This window comes from Vespula pensylvanica, chromosome 4, assembly GCF_014466175.1.
Source record: "Vespula pensylvanica isolate Volc-1 chromosome 4, ASM1446617v1, whole genome shotgun sequence".
Classification (NCBI taxonomy): domain Eukaryota; kingdom Metazoa; phylum Arthropoda; class Insecta; order Hymenoptera; family Vespidae; genus Vespula; species Vespula pensylvanica.
The window spans coordinates 9705300-9723480 of NC_057688.1; the positions used below are offsets into that span (position 1 = coordinate 9705300).

Consider the following 18181-nt stretch of genomic DNA (forward strand, 5'->3'; position numbering starts at 1 on the left):
AGAAGAAATCGCGGATATTTTCGACGAATGATTATGAAAATATCAGAGTCCCACGTACTAGAGTTTCATTCTTCCAACTATTGTATTTTATGAAATAGAAAGGTACAACAGTAAAGAAGAAAATTTATTGCATTCCTTTTAATCCAATATTTTCAATTATCAATTAAGTACTTCTAATAACGTAGTAAAACACGTTTATAACACGTGTCACTTTTTATAACTTACAAACAATATATATATATAAAGAAAGTTAAATCATCGCGAGAAAGCGATATAATATTCTGATATTACATATTCCATCCTATCATCAACAATAAATTCTCTTCGTACAAAATGCAGACAAATTTTTTATTTGTCCATCTGCAAAATCCTAAATGCATAAAATGCAGAATTTCTGGTACAAGTATATCCGTCTGATATTTTTTTGTTTTTTATCTATGAAGAAATGGATTGTACACCAGAAGATAATTTTACTATTTCCATAGTACTTTGACATTGATACCTATTCCCCTTTTACCAAATTAATTATAATAATCTGATAATTTGACAGTTATGCATTAGTAATTTACATAAAAGCATGTGTCAATTTTAACGATTAATCATCGAATTGATTTTTACTTGTTCAAATGAACATGGAGATAATTAATGTCACAATATATGTTTTATACCATCACAAAATCACGGCCTGTATTTGATTTCTCACTTTCTGAACCTTCTTCACTACCCTCGGAACCTTCTGCTGATTCGCTAACAGAAACTTTCTTATTGTCTCCATTAGAAATCTCTTCAATTCTGCTTGTCTCATCCTTTGGTAATTCTTCCATATTAGATCTATCTTCCCTGTAAACAAAGATATAAATAGAAGTATTTTTGATATTCGGAATTATAAAACATCTTTTCTCTGTTCATTTACTTACGTAGATGTACTAGGTGCTTCTTCTGTATCAGAATCTTTGTCCTTCTTCTTTTTCTTTTTACTACCTCTTTTATCGTTTTCATTTGAGGCACCATAGTATTCATACTAAGAAGTAATAAATTACCATATAATTATTTTACATTTCACAATTCTATAAGAAACGTTTAGCAAATAAAAATTTACCTGATATAATGGCCAGAATGATGCAAAGAAACCAACATCTGCTATCAAATTGGGTAATAACCAAAAATGACACCTGCCCAGAGTAGGTACCCAAAGAAGACAGAATACGATCATTCTAAGAATAGTTAATGCAAGGATGAATACAAGCAATCCAGCAGCAGCTACGCTTAAATAATATACTCCCTGACGAATGGTTAGGGGCCATAATGGGAATAAACAAAGTCCAATTGCTCCTAATACCACCAAGGTACCAAAAAACCAATAATACACTGGTATTGGTTCGTATATCCAAACGTAAGCATCGTTGCAATCTACGAAATATTGTTCCATATGCATTTCAAGTCGTACCTATAACAATAAAAAATGGGTCTATAAAAAAAGTATACGACATTTAAACGTTATCTAAGGATAATAACTCACTTTTGATTTCTTCTTGGTCTCCTTCCGTTCATCAGTTTTCTCTTCGTTATCCTTGTTTGTTACATCCTTGTTTTCCTTTGGATCTTCTTTTTCTTTTTCGTTAGACTTCTTTTCTTCCTTTGGTTCTTTAATTTTCTTCTTAATACCACGAATTTTACAAAGCTCCTCTTCAGAAATGACTACTTTTTTAGCTCTGTGAAAAAACTTGTGCCTCAACATCATGTCAAGAAACTTTGTAACTTGCTCTCGAGTCTCAAATCTAGTTTTGCTCCAGGGTGAGTTTTCCAATAGTGCATCGACTGCACGAGTACCAGTGAAGTATTCAACATTATGGTTTCTGTCAAATTTAGTCTTTTTGGAAGGTACATTGTTACGAATCCATTTGGCTACAGCATATTCTTCTTTTGATGGCTTATCCTGAGCAATTTCACTATCTAAACTTGAAATTTCCTATTTCAGAAATGAAACATATTTTTAATGTATACTAGCACTTAACAATTATTCACATTTGATATAAAAAATTAGCCAAAAAGGAAGATGATCAGATATTCCCAAATATTTGGAGAAAATAATTATAATTTTCTATATGTGTATATCAAAATATATATTTTACAACTAAAAGTCATAAAATCATGTACGAATTAAGACCATATGAAAATCGGCATAGGAAATATCGAGAGATGTATTTTATCTACGTCATCCGTTTCATACTGTTGAAAATTGAGAGGAAGACATCAATCGTGACACGTGTACTAAAGACGATATTTCAAAATAAGCACAGAAAAAAATATAAATGATAATGCAGATAATTCTAATCGAATAATGATCTATTGCGACATTGAAAATATATCGCAGCAAGCAATTCAATACGTGATGCTTACATCTTTGCGTTTTCTGCCTTTCCTGCGTTCCACCATGTTGTAAATCCAACTTTGCACTTGCGCATTTGAACTCGTTCCGTCACAGACGCTGTAGAAAAAAAGAGAAAATTGGAGGAAGTTCCTTCTACTTCGTTCAATTTAATATTTGTTCTACATCCATTTGATCAAACTATTAACGTTATTGACCTTCCAATAAAATAAATTTTTATGATGATGTATTACCTTAACTACTTTATATAAGACAGAAATTTGAATTATTTTTCATGAAAAATTATAAAACTATGATTACGATGAATTTAGCTGTAATAGATGTTTTTCAATTTTGATATGCTGACGTTTTTAAATTCATTGAACAAAGCTTTCTATGCCAAATTCTATACTTATTCAATGTTACGTCAGATGATTTTCAATTCTTCTATTTATAACCTATAGATCTGTATAGTTTTGTGCTTTAAAAACGTATAAGAGCAGAACAATCCTCTGTCTGGCCTTTAATCATAAGTATATTTTTCGAATAAATGTTACAACGTACGAGAAAACAAAATATTACCTATCAATTATTCAATTATTTGATCTCTTTCGTTGGGGAGAGAGGGAGAAAGAGATACGATTAAAATATAATTTTCTTCAAAAATAAAAACTGCCGTGATATCGTAAGAATAAAAACAAAATAAACATAACCATAGATTTTAACATCTTTTTTACATAAAAAGATAATGTTGTTTTTAATCAGAATTATCTAAACTATATTTAATATTAAAGAATATTTTCTGTGTATCATAATAAAATGGCTTCTCTTAATATAACATCACCAAATGCAAAAAGGTTTGTTTTTATATTCTTTTTTTTTTTTAAATGTTGGTATAATGTTTTGTTAAAAGAAAACCTTTGAATCAAATTTTCTTTCAACTTTCAGATTTTCTCAAATCAGAAGTGCACGTCAAGCTAGTGTCATTGATATAGATATAGACATGTTCCTTAAAATTACTAATTATGAGGATACTGTCAAACAGCTCGATATCTATTATGGAATTGGTAAGAAAGTATTTAGATACTTATAGCGTTATATTTAATACGGTTTCTTCATATAACAGTTTTTCATTTTTTCTTCCGTTAAGTAAAACGACAATTACTTCGCTATCAAAGTTGTATAACTGGTTTATTTCCACAAATCACAACTGATAAAGTAATTGGAAGTATACGTGAAAGTATTTATTGTGCTGCTGCAATATGGAGTTTATATCAAGCTTATCGGTAAGCATTAATAAAATGCCTATTTACTTTATTTGCAAAATAATTCATATTATTTTATTTTACTCTATTACATAGACGTATAGACGATGATCGTGGAAAATCTTATGAACTCGGTCAGTCAGCAATAAAATGTATGAGAGGTATTTTAGAATGTTGGATGAAACAATCATCGAGAGTAGAATTATTCAAACGCAATCAATCAAATCGCTTTGCTCTGCATTGCAAGTTTCATTTAAACACTGGGGATGAAATCCTTCAGGATACAGATTATCATCATTTACAAGTAAATTTTTTATATTAATTTTATAAAAAGTATTATAAAAAAATTTTTTTTAATGGATATATATATTTTTTTTAGATCGACATTGTGTCTCTCTATTTAATATTTTTGGTACAAATGATTTCTTCGGGACTTCAAATTATATATACTCAAGATGAAGTAGCTTTTATACAAAATCTTGTATATTATGTAGAAAGAGCATATAGAACTCCAGATTTTGGAATGTGGGAACGTGGAAGTCGTTATAACGATGGGACTCCTGAAATACATGCAAGTTCCATTGGTATAGCAAAAAGTGCTTTAGAAGCTATAAATGGTTGTAATTTGTTTGGAGAAAAAGGTGCTTCCTGGTCTGTGATATATGTTGATATCGATGCTCATAATCGTAATCGTAGTATTTTTGAAACAATGTTGCCGCGAGAATCAAGTTCAAAGGTAGATCAAATATTCGAATGATATGAAATATTTTCGTATTATTTATATCTTTTGATCTTCTATTTATCATTTTTTTTTCCAGAGTGTAGATGCAGCTTTATTACCAACAATATCTTTCCCTGCTTTTGCTACGCATGAAGAAGTATTATATAATGAAACTAAATTAAATATAATTCGTAGACTCAAGGGTAATTATGGATTTAAAAGATTTGGGCGAGATGGCTATAAAACAGTGTTAGAAGATAAACAACGTCGTTATTACAAATCTGGTGAAATAAAAGCAAGTAAAACATATATGTCACTTTTAACATTAACATTTTAATATAAAATTATAGTACAAGAAACAGTAAAGCATATCTGTTCAATAGGAATTCGATAATATTGAATGTGAGTGGCCGCTTTTTTATATTTTTATGATAATCGATGGTGTTTTTAAAACATTACCTGAACAAGTAGAAGAATATCAAAATTTATTGAAATGCAGAATATATAAAGATCTTCATGGAGGTATTTTTAAACAATATATATACATAAAAATAAATTAAAAAATTAACTAACATACTATTTAATTCAAATAGATCCTGTAATACCTATGTACTATTATGTACCAGAAGAAAATTTAGAAAATGAAAGAAATGACCCTGGTAGTGTTTATCGTATACCTAGCGATGAAGGCAGAGGCTATAGGAATTCTACAGATGCAGATGCATCACCAATGTATCTATGGAATCAAGCAATGTTTATAATTGCACAGTTATTGACTGCTGGTTTATTACATATCAACGAATTAGATCCTATTCGTCGCTATTTGCCTTCGTACAATAGACCAAGAAGAGCTGGAAGATATTCTGCTTTTCAGGTAAGACATAGCGTATATTCAAAGACACACGTATGTTCAAAGAATAGCGATAATAATTCATAATAAAACACTTAATGTTACTTTCAATTGAGAGAGAAATTATATATATTATTTTCTTATATTTCATACAGGCAAAACCCACGATTGTAAGTAAATTAAATTGTATGCTTGCTGTTACATCACAGTAGAAACATTTTTTTTATTTTGCATTGTGTTTGGTATTGTTAGAAATAATCTGATCTTTATGCTCAATATGATCTATTAAAAATGACACATATTTTGTTTTAATGCTATAGAATATGCATGTGTTTGTACACAAAAAATAACAGAAATTTCTATCATAAAACTATAATTATTCTGCTATTCTTTTTTTTTCTTCACTTATAAATCGTCGGTAAATTAGCTTTTATGTATTTTTTTTTTTAATGTATTTTTTAAGTAGAATGTTTGAGAAAAACTTTATTTTGTATTAAGCTCTTTACAATGCTATTTACATATATCTTTTATATTACATATGTAATTATATAAATATATTGCATGATATATTTTCCAATAGATATATATTATTTTTTTCTTTAGGGTACTCATGCTGATCTTGTAGTACAAATTGTTCTAATTGCGGAATCTATGAGGCTACAAGCTATGATGGCAACATATGGTATTCAAACACAAACTCCGCACGAAGTAGAACCAGTACAAATTTTATCTTCAACTCAATTAATAAAAGTTTATCAAAAGCTTGGAGTAAATAAGAAATTACATCTTCAAGGACGTCCAGTTAGACCTATCGGTTCTTTGGGTACAAGCAAAGTATGTATGATATACATTAAAGTAAAATATTTCTATGTCTAAATGGTACATATACAGGTGTATAGGGTGTGCGGTATGACGGTACTTTGTTATCCACTCATATTTGAAGTATCTCAATTTTATCTATACAGAGATATGGCTTTGTTAATTGATGATATTAAAACAGAACTTCAATTCGTCGGTAAATATTGGCGACTTTCTGGTCGTCCAACTGTATGTCTTCTAATAAGAGAAGAACATATGAGGTAACTATCAACACTAATAATTTTTACATAACAATATAATACAGTTTATATATACACGCACACAAGTAATTATAATCCTTTTTTTCTTTTTTTTGATTTAGAGATCCACAATTTAAAGAAATGTTGGATTTATTTGCAATGTTAAAGAAAGGATATTGTGACAAAACAAAAGTACGCATTGGACGATTACAAAATTTAATTTCATCCTCTTGTATTGGTAATGTGTGAAATCTATTTTATATATTGCATACAATTGACATACCAGAAACATTAATTTTTTTTTTTTTTTTTTTTTTTTTTGATTTATAGAACATTTGGATTTTGTAAATTCTATGGAAACTGATCTTGAACTTACTCAATTCAAACAGTTGCAACACGACTATATTGGTTATCAAAGTCTCACGGATGTTCCAAGAGCTTTGACTTATTCTGAAGATATAAGAGATTATTCCGTATGTATATACAAACGATATTGATCTAATCATTATTTATTGCATTTATTACGTTTTCAGTATTTTATGCACGAGCCTTTGCACAATATATTAAATGAAATTCGTAATTGTGATGGATTATATGTAAAGTGTCAGCTCTATGGTGTTTTATTAAAAAGAGAGGGTATCAATTATGAGATTAATGGAACAACAGGTATATATTTGCATTTATATCTTTAGCAAATGATGCAAATCTATATAGATTTTATATAGAAATTGAGTATATAATATTTTAATAAAAAAAAAAAAAAAAATAATTACAAATTTTATAGTTGGTGATCATTTAAGAACACTGTATCAACAAGCAGGATGTCTCAGATATTGGATGGCTGTTCGTTACTGTAGCAGTTTATTAAATCACACTGTTGATAGTATAAGTCCCTTTATTACTGGTGTACTTGTCAAAGGAAAACAGGTAATATCTGTCCTCGAATTATTAATCATTTAATATTATTAATTTTTCACACACAAATGTGTTTTTATTATCTAGATAACTGTTGGAGTTATTGGCTATGAAGAAACTGTATTTGATAAACCTATGACACCTGCAGAAATTCAATCTGTTATGTATTCTACAATACAACCCCACAATGTAATACAAGCTGTACTTCAACAAGAGGTATTATTGTATTGTGGTAGACTTATTGGGACAAATCCAGAAATGTTTAAAGGAATATTGAAAATTCGTATTGGGTATTTATACTGTTTAGTTTGTATAATTTCTACTATTATTATTGTGTGTAATGTAATATAAATACGTATGTCATTTATATATGATCAGGTGGGTTTTGGAAGCAATGAAGCTTTATTTAGAAATGTTTGTAAAAAATCCTGAACCAATTGAAAACTACAGTCCCTATCAAATTAGACAGTTCCTGATTAAAGTATTGACTGTTAAAAATTGGGCCAGTTCAGAAAAGTATACCAATGTGATTTTCTTAAAAAATTTTTTATAGAATTTCTCGATTGTAATTTTCTTTTTTTTTTTTTTTTTTGTGATAGACTTACTGTACTCGGACGAAGGAAAATCGAAGGAAGTTTATGTAGAGTTCCTACACACTTTTATAATCAAGTATGGGAAGTTTTAATGCGTTGTCCTGGAGGTATATGTGTTAATGGACGCGAATTGCCTCAGCAGCCAACACTTTCGAATATGACACGATCAGAGTTAACTTTTGCTTTGCTCGTAGAATCTCTTCTTCATCACATACAATTACCAGAATATCGCCAAATTATAGTAGAGGTAATATTTAATTGATCATAGATTTGCAGTTTGATTTATTTATTTTTTTTTTTTTTTTATCCAGAAGCAAAAAAGTAAACTAGCATGTAAAAACTTTCAACCAACTCTAAAAATTAATATTATTTTAAATCTAATTTGTTACAGTTGCTTAATATAGTATCAACAATTTTGTTAAGAAATCCAGAGCTTAGTTTCCAAAAACAATTAAATCTAAATAAACTTGTTGAGGATAGCTTTGCTATGTATGCCAAGGTATGTACAAATTTTTGTTTTATTAAAAATCTCTCACTATACGTTATATTCATCGTGCGATGAATATATATTTTATCATATAAGAATATATATTATGTTTGATTAATATAGGATCAAAATTTAGAGAAAACAGACGACTTCACGCCATTCTTTTCTGCACATTATTCGGTAACTACTGGTTACCTGGCTAGAGCGGTCGTAAATAATGTTCTTACGATCGGTCGTGTAACTACTATTATGGATGCGAAAGAATTTCAATCTAATGAAATGTGCAAAATTACATAAATATACTTTCTAATCTACGTTCTAATAAGATATATTCTAATAGATTCAAAGTACAACATTTATGATGAAATAGATTTGAATCGAGAAATGTATATATATTTGTATATGGTACAAGAGATTGTGTAATCTTATTTATGTATAGTTATCTTAGTAAAAATCCATTGCATATATCTTATTTTCTATACAAAATGTATAAAAAAGATCTGAGAATTTACCGTGTCATTCTTCAACTCCCATATTTCAACTGTACAAGTGTGTTTAACTAATGACTCATCGCTTTGCAAAATTTGTATCCATTGCTCGACAAGAACGTTGTATATTGTTTATATTAGATTTAATCCTTGATGCAACTGTGCCCACTTCGGCTGCAGCAACTAATTGTTTCCTATATTATAAAAATATATACGTCAAATAGATATACTCTAATATATAATTGTATAAAGAAAAAAAGATCAATATCCTACCTAATAAAATCTCTGTTATATATTTTTTCGTTTGATAATTCTTTCTTTTCTTCTTCATGATACTGTTTTATATTTCGTTCTCGTTCTTTATTTCGCCATGTTGCATTTGCCATCATTTCCTGTCTACGTTTTTCTTTTTCCTCTTCTGTAAGTTTCTTTTTTGGAATCCATTTCTGTTCAGTTCTCCTATCTTCATTAATCTTTTTGTGAGGTAAATTAAAAGAAGAGTGATGTGATTTTCTTTTATGGCTATCCTATAATATAGAAATATATAAGTATAAACAAATAATTTTTGTCAGAAATAATTATAAAAAATATACATACATACATACATACATACATACATACATACATACATACATACATACATTAATACATTAATACATACATTAATACATTAATCATACATACATACATACATACATACATACATACATTTGTATACATTTGTATACATTTGTACGCACGTACGTACAAATTAGTATTAGAAATTACATACATCAAAATATTTTTCTATTGAAGGCCTTTCTTTATATCTCTTCTTATTGTTTTCATTATCTTTATAACTATTGTCTTCTCTATGCACTGTATTCCTCCTATACTGATATTCTCTTTCTTTTTTGGATGTTCTATCCGATTTTGTATATGTGTTGCTATTTCTATTAAGTAATTTTTTGCTATCTTCTTCATCACTTTTGTGTGTACTTGACTTTTTATGCTTTTCTTTTTTTTCATTGTCTTTCTTTTTGTTCTTTTTCCTATGCATTGTTCCACTATCATTACTACTGCTTCTCTTTTTGTGACTTCGTTTTCTTTTTTTGCGTTTAACTAATTCATTAGTACTACTATTGTTACTGCTACTATCACTGTCACTATTATTGCTTTCACTATCGCTATCACTTTCACTATTACTGTCACTCTCAGAATTACTACTAACTTTCTTAGATTTTTTCCTTCTTTTATGCTTAATTTTTTTCATAGACTTCATCAAATGTTTTTCGCTAATCTTATCTTTCAATTGTTTATATTTTGCAGCTAATAAATTATCTAATTCAGTTTCATCATCGCTATTATCTGTGCTATTTATTGATTTTTTCTTTTTGCTTTTTTTCTTTGTTTCCTTTTTCTTTGTTTGTTGCTCTAGCTATGGAACAAGAAATGATATAATATATGATAATTTTGAAAACAACAATTAGGCATTTAACAATATTTGTACTTACCAACTCTTTAATTTTTTTTAGTTTGACTGGATTTTTTAACAATTGACTTCTTGTTTCCATTTCTTTCTTTTTTATAGCATACAATGGATCTTCTTGCATCTTCCTTGCTAAATCAACTTGCTCATTTCCAGAAAAAAAACGTAAAGAAGGCGGAATACATTCTAAAATCATAAATTAACATTAATTAATAGGATCAAGAGTAATAGACCAGAAAACAAATGGATTATACACACCATATTCCACATGATTTTTTGGTGCACGATTTAAATCTGCATCTTTCTGTGCTTGTGCTACTTGTTCGAAAGATTTGTCGATTGGACGACCAAGTAAATATTCTTCTCTATTTACCATTTCATTTGGTCCTTTGTACATCCAATCTAATTTCTTATCATCTTTTTTTTCTATAACACCTTGTTCCATAGCATATTTTGTCATGTCTTCTCGGTCTCTTTCCATTGCTATTTCTCTTTTTAATTCTGCTATTCTTTTTTTCTCTTGATTTTTTTCTTGTTCGGCTTTCCATACTTTTTCCATATTTTTCATAGTAGATGGATGCCATGATTTCTTCAAATTCTAGGTTAATTTACGTGATTCAGTGATTATGAGATCGATATAAAACACGATATGTGATTACAATTGTTAATTAAACTTAAAATTGATTATTTACATATACGCATAAAACGCTTGATCTAACTTTAAAAAAAGAAATAAAATATACATACCAAATCTCCACCACCCATTTTGTTTTTATTTTATTTGTAGCAACGACTTTTAAATGCACATTAAAATTATAAAATTCTCGATAGAAATTAACTATATATCACTGACACAAATAAAACAAACGTTTTCTTAACCACACTCAACACCTACGAACTTCTACGTATCACGGATCATTATAGACTGTTATGGGTCAAGAAAGTGATGAAGTAAATAAAAACGACAAGTACACTATAAAATAAGTGGCTCCCCTCCTCACAGCGGCATTCCTACGAACTAAATCTCGCTTATCGACTGATAAGTATGGTTTCGATGTTATCGACCGAGGGTGACGTAAACATAAGTATACAAGCCCGATTTAAAAGTCATGAAATGAATAAAGTAAAGAGAGCGCAAAATCGTAACTTTGGTAATATACGTATATTGAAAATGTGTCATATATTTGGCGGTTTTAATAAATATGTTAAATATGTTTAAAAATTAATTAATTATTTCATAAATTTTAAAAAGAATATTCTAAATTTGTCATGAAAATTTTATTCAGATTTTTCCAATATTAAAATGAATAGAACCATAAACTATAGAGATCAATGTAAGTGAAATACTATTATATAAGATGAGACTTGTATGTTTTGCATCTGTGGTCATTATAATGATGATGACTTTTGTTTCATAGTTTTACCAGTTTGCCACAGTGGCCATCATTGGCTTACGTTTGATTTACGTTGCAACTTTTTCTGATAATGACAATTCTTGGATCCCTAAGTATGCTAGATACAGTGTGAAATACACACGAGAAAGTTTGTTCGTGTAATGAGCAGTTCATGCGAAAATTCGTGTCCGTGGAAGGACTACCTGGAAGATACAATCAATAGATTTGCTTCTTATTTAACGGATTTTCTTCCATCAAGTTTCGGCCTAACCCTCGATTCGACTAGTGCTGTTATCTTTGGCAATGAGCCTTTTCAAAGATTTTCTGAATTTTTCCAAGAGTTAATAGCCTTATTATCATTTGATGAATTTCAACTCCAATTACTTAAGATTTTTCTATTTATACTTACTAGTACAATTGCTTTAATTTGTATTGCCTGGCACGTATATGGTTTAAGAATATCAGAACAATTTATGAATCCAAGTAAGTACAACCTTGCATTCTCATACAGGTTTTTTTTTTATTAAATTCAAGATTAAAAAATAAATAGAAAGTATATAGTATCGTTGGAAATATATCTTCCTTAGGTGGCCTACCTGCATATTGTGGGAAATCCTCAGAATAATAATTGAATAATAATTGCTAGTTGAAAGTTTTGTTGTAGAAATTATTATACAATTATTGTCTACAATTACATCGTAATCAGACTATACCTTTCTAAATATTCAAAATGGCAGATAAGATAAAGGCCTTCTTTCAGAAGAAAAAAGCGAACGCTAAGTTTATGAATGCTGGAAGAGGATATAAGTATGTATATAGTCAAAAGAAAAGATTGATTTTTATTTGAATTAACACACACACACACACACATATATATATATAAATCATTTGTTTTATAGATTGAACGAAAGTAGTAAACCTGAAACATCTGAAATATATCAACCAAGAGAACCAATAAGAAGAGCAGAGCCTACGGAAGAAGCTAAAGTAGCTGGACAAGCTGCATTAGCACGATTAAAAGCAAAAGAAAATGATACATGCAGATTTAACACGTACGTTTGCTATCTAAAATTTTTATTTAATTATATATTAATCCATTTAATTCTGCATAATAGGTCATATGCGGCAATTCAGGCACGTGTGAAAAAAGAATTGGAATTGGAAAGAAAAGCACGACAGGAACTTGAAAAAGAAGCTACAACAAAATTGGTTGAAAAACCTAAAGACGAAGCTATGAATAATGAATTTTTAGCTGTTGTCGACGTATACTTCCGATGCCCATATATTTCTGAAGAAATTTTAACACGAGAGGAGTGGAAAAAAAAGATTCGAGAATTTTTGTATGAACAATTAAAAGAAGAAGAAGCAGGACTAACTTCGTGCTTGATCATTCATAATTGTAATACAGGAAAAACAAAAATTCAAAATTGTATAGAGACATTAGAGAAATATATAGAAAATATTTTAAATAATCCAGACGTAGAAAAATATCAAAAAATTAGAATGTGTAATAAAATATTTCAGGTAATAAGTTTACTGTTATAATTTTTAGGATGGTTATAATAGAATTTTTGGGTATAGATAATATATAATGCAATATTATTTTTTTTAAAAGGAAAAAGTGTTGCCATTGGAGGGAGCTTTAGAATTTTTGAAAGCTTCTGGTTTTGAACAAAAGAAATTATTACACAATGATCTAGAAGAAGACTTTTTGGTATGGAATCCTGATGCTTCTAGTTTGGATGATTTAACTATGTTAGTAGAAGCACTAAAATCTGCAGAAATCATTCCGCTTGAGGTAGACAGAAATTTACAAGTTCTGTTGCCTAGTCAAGCAAATGAGATGACTGAATTACCTGAAAGTTTCTTCAACATAACTTTAGAAGAATTGAAAAAAGAACAAAAACTTCGGCAAGTAACAAAAACTATTCAATTTTACTAAGCGATATGTCGATGAAGAGATTGACAATGTACAAATAGTCTAACTAACCATAATTTTTTATTATCAACAGGGCTGAAGCCATTGAAAGAAATCAAATATTAAGGACGAAAGCTATGCGAGAAAAAGACGAAGAACGAGAACTCAGAAGATACAGATTTACATTAATTCGAATAAGGTTTCCAGACAATATAATATTGCAGGGAACATTTTCAGTGCATGATAAGTATAAGGAAGTTGTGGAATTTGTTAAAGAAAATTTAATCAACGCTGATATTCCATTTTTGTTGCTATTAGTAGGTCAAAAGATACGAGAAAACGATTATGACAAAACATTGTTAGAATTAAGATTGATACCAGCATGTTTATTAAAATTTTCATATGAAGGTGTTGAAGGAAAAAAGCTTGATACATCAGCAGGATATTTAAAAGAAAGTGTGCTTTGCTTAGTACGAAATGCATAAAATCATGGTGGATGTTAAATATCGCAGACGTTTTTGTACAAAATAATTTTTTATAAGTGATATTTAGTATACACTTTACGTTAAATTATGTATTCCGTTTTTGTCCCAATATGAATTATATTTTTAATAAGTATTCCTCCAGCTTCAGCTTTAATACGTGAATTATTTATAAAACATCAATATATACCTATGCCCATTGAAAATTATAAGTGTTGTTAAGTTTCAGAGTTTTAATTGAATATTATCCATCTAAATCAAGTTCACAAATTATGCATAATAGGAGAATATCTCTTCACATTTATTACTTTAGTTTCGTGGCCTGGAATTTAACGAATATTTAAAACCTTACAAATTAATATACACATATACTGATTGAGAATATATATTTGCATTTTAATTCATTTTAACAATTTAATCAATAAATAATATATATAGCTTTAAATTATTTCTTATATTGTACTAATGATGTATAAACATAATATAAACATTATATAATAGCATATATATTCGTCAGAATTGTTTATAAAATTTATTTGATAGTATCCTAAAAAAATACGCAAGTAATATCAAGTAAATATTTTCCAAATAACATTTGTCTGTTTTATAAATATTTACAAGGAGAGTACAATTTCGTCTAAATATATCCTATAACTGTTATATGTTTTAAGTAGTTATAAACGAGTATAAATATATAAATAAATATATTTTGGCACCTTCATTGTATATTAAAATTCATTTCAGTCTTGGTGCGTCGCACGTGTATCAAACTTACTTATTGTATCTTTCAACTTGCATTATGAAATATATAAATATGTCGTTTATGTGAATACAGAAACGTGTATTAAATTATTCGGATAAAATAAGAAATTATGTTCGTATTAAATAAATATTAGTTGTTGTTATATAAATACATATATCATCGTAAAATCGCTGGAATTTCTGTAATTCGGAGAAATGAACTTTTAATTATTTAGTATTATTAGAGGATTCCTTTAAATTTTGACTCTTAGATTCAACAGGTAAGGCAAGCGTAGCAATTGCTGCGCATAACGCGGCGATAGCGTATATTGCCATAGCTCCTGTGATGGACCATTGTAAAAACACTTGTGCTATATATGGCGTTATCATAGCACCAATTCGTGCCATAGCACTACATGCGCTCACACCTATACTACGTAAATGTGTTGGATAAACTTCTGGTGTATAAACATATGCTGCTTGAAATACGCCAGCGATTAATCCTCTTGCTAAAAATATGCCTATGGTCAATACTGCTCTACTTAACAAACAAGCTCTTCCCAAAAAACAGATAACTATTGAAAACATGACTAACTGGCATGACATAGTCTTTCTTCTTCCTATTTTTTCTATCGCAAATACAGTAGAAAAAATTCCTGGAAATTCTGCTAATGTAGTCCACAAAAGATCTATGTAATCGCTTCGCCTTAGACGACATTCTAATTGACAAGTATTTTCTATTTTTTCGCCATTTGTCCATGAGCCGCATTGTTCCGACGACGTGTGGAATAGTTCGGTAGTCATTAGTACCACGCCATAGTAACAAAATGCTGTAGCCATCCTATAATTTGTTACGTTTATGTGTAGTATTCTAATATTTATTATAATTACAACCAAGCAACAGAAAATTATGATCGAGCAATATAATTAAAAAAATATTTTCTATGAAAAAAATTTACTGTTTTGTTAATCTTATTATAATACTTGTATATAGCAGAACTGTGCAAGTGCTAAATGTTTTTCATTTTATATTTCCAAGATAGTGTGTAAATTCAAATTAACCACCACCAAAATAAATTATAATATGTGTATTTACCACACCAGCCAAAGTAAGGTAGAAGTCTTGCACATTTCCTTGCTTAACACATCCGTGAACCTACCGCGATTAGTTTGATAAAAGCGATCCATAATCAATCTTCCTAAAGGTAATGGCTTCTTATTTTCTCGTGCTATTCTTTCCAATGTAGACAAAGCTTTATCCATTCTACCAGTTGTCATATCAAAAATTGCAGATTCTGGAAGCCACTATTGAAATATAATGTAACTAATGTGTTACAATAAATGAAAAAATAACGCGAGTTATTTCTAGCTTACTGGTGTAATAGATGCAAATATAAGAAGTGGGATTGCTGATAAGGTAAGAAGCCATCTCCATCCAAAGTTTGGCATTATTATTAATGCTATTGCAACTTCAAGACATGCACCAAGTGCCCAAAAACACTGGTAAACATATTTACATTTTTTAAAAAATAATTATAATATAAAGTTTAAAGCAATTGATGCAATAAGACTTACATCCAATAAAATAACACATTTGGCTCTCTGTTTTGCTGGTAAAAATTCAGCATACAATGTAACCCTATTGAAATTAAAAAATACTGGACAATAATTAAATATAATATACATCTTATATGCATTATATGGACTTACCAAATACTTACGATTGTGGTACACAACCAATAGCAAAGCCTACCAAACCTCTTAGTAATAATATCCAAAGAAAATTTGGTGCAAATGCACTTAAAAATGCATAATAAAATAATAATACTGCACATAAAGTCAAAGCTTGCTTTCTGCCATATCTATCACTTAAATTACTCCAAAATGTCGAGCTCAACATCATACCGAGAAAAACAACCTAAAATAATAATTTATTTTATTTTATATATAAAATGCATTAAATTACCATGTCATTATACAATTTCTGATTATTACCGTTGTCGTTAAAGCTTGTTGATATCTGGAAATACCCCAGTCACAATGTAAAGATGGACTGAGAATACTTAATATTGTTATTTCCATACTATCTACCATCCAACATAATCCAGTAAACAAGGAAAGTTTCACTTGAAACTTTCCAAAACCCAATTCATTGATAGCTTGAATTACTGTGAATGTATCTATTAAAAAAAATTAAAGTAAATTTTATATTATATATAGTATATAAAAAGTCTTTATAGCTTGAGATTATATACAACATCTTTTTATTATTACCAATAGATATTATTGTAAACATTTAATAATAATATTTACATTCTTAAGTTGGAACATTAAGAATTATTTTATAAACACTCAATGAATTAAGATTATAATATAATTTAGTTTTTATTATATTAATCACCTCTCTACTATAAACATCAATGTTATGATTCCCCAAAATTTGATTAGTTTATTTCAGCAGTCATTAGTCAAAGCAGTCTTCATAAACCTAACGACTTATTATCATGCATTATTAAATATTTAATTTATACATGCAGTTATTTCTTCTTTGAAGTTAAAAATGATGAACAAGCATGGTTACCCTATAGAACAAAGTATAAAACATCTTGAGGTTTAGTTTATGATATAATACATAATAAATATTTTAGTGACAAAAATATAACGGTAAGCTCATACCGTCAGGTATAACTACTATGGAGGAAAGTTCAATAGATCGATCAACGTTATCTTCAAAGGTGCCATTATATCTTCCAGCATTTTGTTCATTGCCATTTAATTCAGAGCCACGTGATTCTTTTAATTCACGATATGGTTCGTTAGATGTTTTACTACTTTGAGTCGTCATTGTTACAAATTTGCCATGAATTTATATTTTATCGAAGTTCTTTAAATCGTAGATAATAGTTGTAGCACCGATTCAAACATAGCAAAATTGAAACACGGCTATACAAATGTGGTAAGGCGTATTTTATTACGGAAAATACTCATTTGTATGTAGAGCGTGACATTTCTTCGCGAAGTTTAGGTTATGACATATATCTCGTACATCAAACTACGTCTCGAATATAAATGCATATACGGTAGTAATATATAGTACGGTGGAGATAGCCTTCACAATGTATATAACATTCCCTTTTTTAATATTTCATATTATTTTTAATATTCCTTTTTGAATAAAAACGTTATTACGTTTTAAAACTATTTCAAAACAAACAGTTTTACGAATTTATATTCCGTAATATAGAGTATTTAGAAATTCTTGATGGCATATTTGAATATTTTATACTTTTAATCGATTATCGAGATCCCCAAGGCCATCTGGTGAACAAACGATCGAATTAATTTTCGTAGTTCAACCCTACTCATAGGTTACCCATTATAAACTGCACGTATAGAAAATTCTTACACGTAGATATAACATTAACGTCGAATT

General features: G+C 28.8%; 5 protein-coding genes across 7 annotated transcripts; 2 read left to right on the top strand and 3 right to left on the bottom strand.

Moving 5' to 3' along the window:
* Window positions 1-103: 103 nt before the first annotated feature.
* LOC122628839 (translocation protein SEC62) lies at window positions 104-2680 on the bottom strand. 2 transcript variants are annotated; one of them, XM_043811563.1, is made up of 6 exons: window positions 2623-2680; window positions 2401-2488; window positions 1520-1969; window positions 1100-1447; window positions 918-1021; window positions 104-840 (listed from the first exon to the last, which is right to left on the bottom strand). In XM_043811563.1, the coding sequence occupies exons 2-6, from the start codon at window positions 2434-2436 to the stop codon at window positions 663-665; spliced, it is 1116 nt and encodes a 371-aa protein (XP_043667498.1). In that variant the 5' UTR covers window positions 2437-2488; window positions 2623-2680; the 3' UTR covers window positions 104-662. The 2 variants fall into 2 exon arrangements, with proteins under 2 accessions (XP_043667498.1, XP_043667499.1); XM_043811564.1 differs by lacking the exon at window positions 2623-2680 and having other exon boundaries at window positions 2401-2507.
* Window positions 2681-3059: 379 nt separating this feature from the next.
* On the top strand, window positions 3060-9040 carry LOC122628826 (probable phosphorylase b kinase regulatory subunit beta). Of its 2 annotated transcripts, XM_043811523.1 has the most exons (20): window positions 3060-3225; window positions 3317-3435; window positions 3519-3654; window positions 3730-3937; window positions 4013-4369; window positions 4452-4649; window positions 4738-4876; window positions 4948-5228; window positions 5360-5374; window positions 5808-6038; window positions 6096-6283; window positions 6385-6500; window positions 6593-6735; window positions 6796-6928; window positions 7047-7189; window positions 7265-7467; window positions 7556-7693; window positions 7777-8017; window positions 8162-8269; window positions 8381-9040. In XM_043811523.1, the coding sequence occupies exons 1-20, from the start codon at window positions 3188-3190 to the stop codon at window positions 8552-8554; spliced, it is 3309 nt and encodes a 1102-aa protein (XP_043667458.1). In that variant the 5' UTR covers window positions 3060-3187; the 3' UTR covers window positions 8555-9040. The 2 variants fall into 2 exon arrangements, with proteins under 2 accessions (XP_043667458.1, XP_043667459.1); XM_043811524.1 differs by lacking the exon at window positions 5360-5374.
* Window positions 8629-11142, bottom strand: LOC122628833 (pre-mRNA-splicing factor CWC25 homolog). The gene is made up of 6 exons (XM_043811537.1): window positions 10961-11142; window positions 10472-10811; window positions 10239-10399; window positions 9518-10162; window positions 9019-9272; window positions 8629-8939 (listed from the first exon to the last, which is right to left on the bottom strand). The coding sequence occupies exons 1-6, from the start codon at window positions 10976-10978 to the stop codon at window positions 8825-8827; spliced, it is 1533 nt and encodes a 510-aa protein (XP_043667472.1). The 5' UTR covers window positions 10979-11142; the 3' UTR covers window positions 8629-8824.
* A 1058-nt stretch (window positions 11143-12200) lies between these two features.
* LOC122628837 (UBX domain-containing protein 6) lies at window positions 12201-14151 on the top strand. The gene is made up of 5 exons (XM_043811554.1): window positions 12201-12414; window positions 12507-12659; window positions 12723-13131; window positions 13223-13518; window positions 13620-14151. The coding sequence occupies exons 1-5, from the start codon at window positions 12338-12340 to the stop codon at window positions 14008-14010; spliced, it is 1326 nt and encodes a 441-aa protein (XP_043667489.1). The 5' UTR covers window positions 12201-12337; the 3' UTR covers window positions 14011-14151.
* Window positions 14152-14442: 291 nt separating this feature from the next.
* On the bottom strand, window positions 14443-18024 carry LOC122628832 (synaptic vesicle 2-related protein). The gene is made up of 7 exons (XM_043811536.1): window positions 17425-18024; window positions 16744-16928; window positions 16470-16666; window positions 16324-16387; window positions 16123-16248; window positions 15845-16053; window positions 14443-15589 (listed from the first exon to the last, which is right to left on the bottom strand). The coding sequence occupies exons 1-7, from the start codon at window positions 17591-17593 to the stop codon at window positions 14977-14979; spliced, it is 1563 nt and encodes a 520-aa protein (XP_043667471.1). The 5' UTR covers window positions 17594-18024; the 3' UTR covers window positions 14443-14976.
* Window positions 18025-18181: the final 157 nt, after the last annotated feature.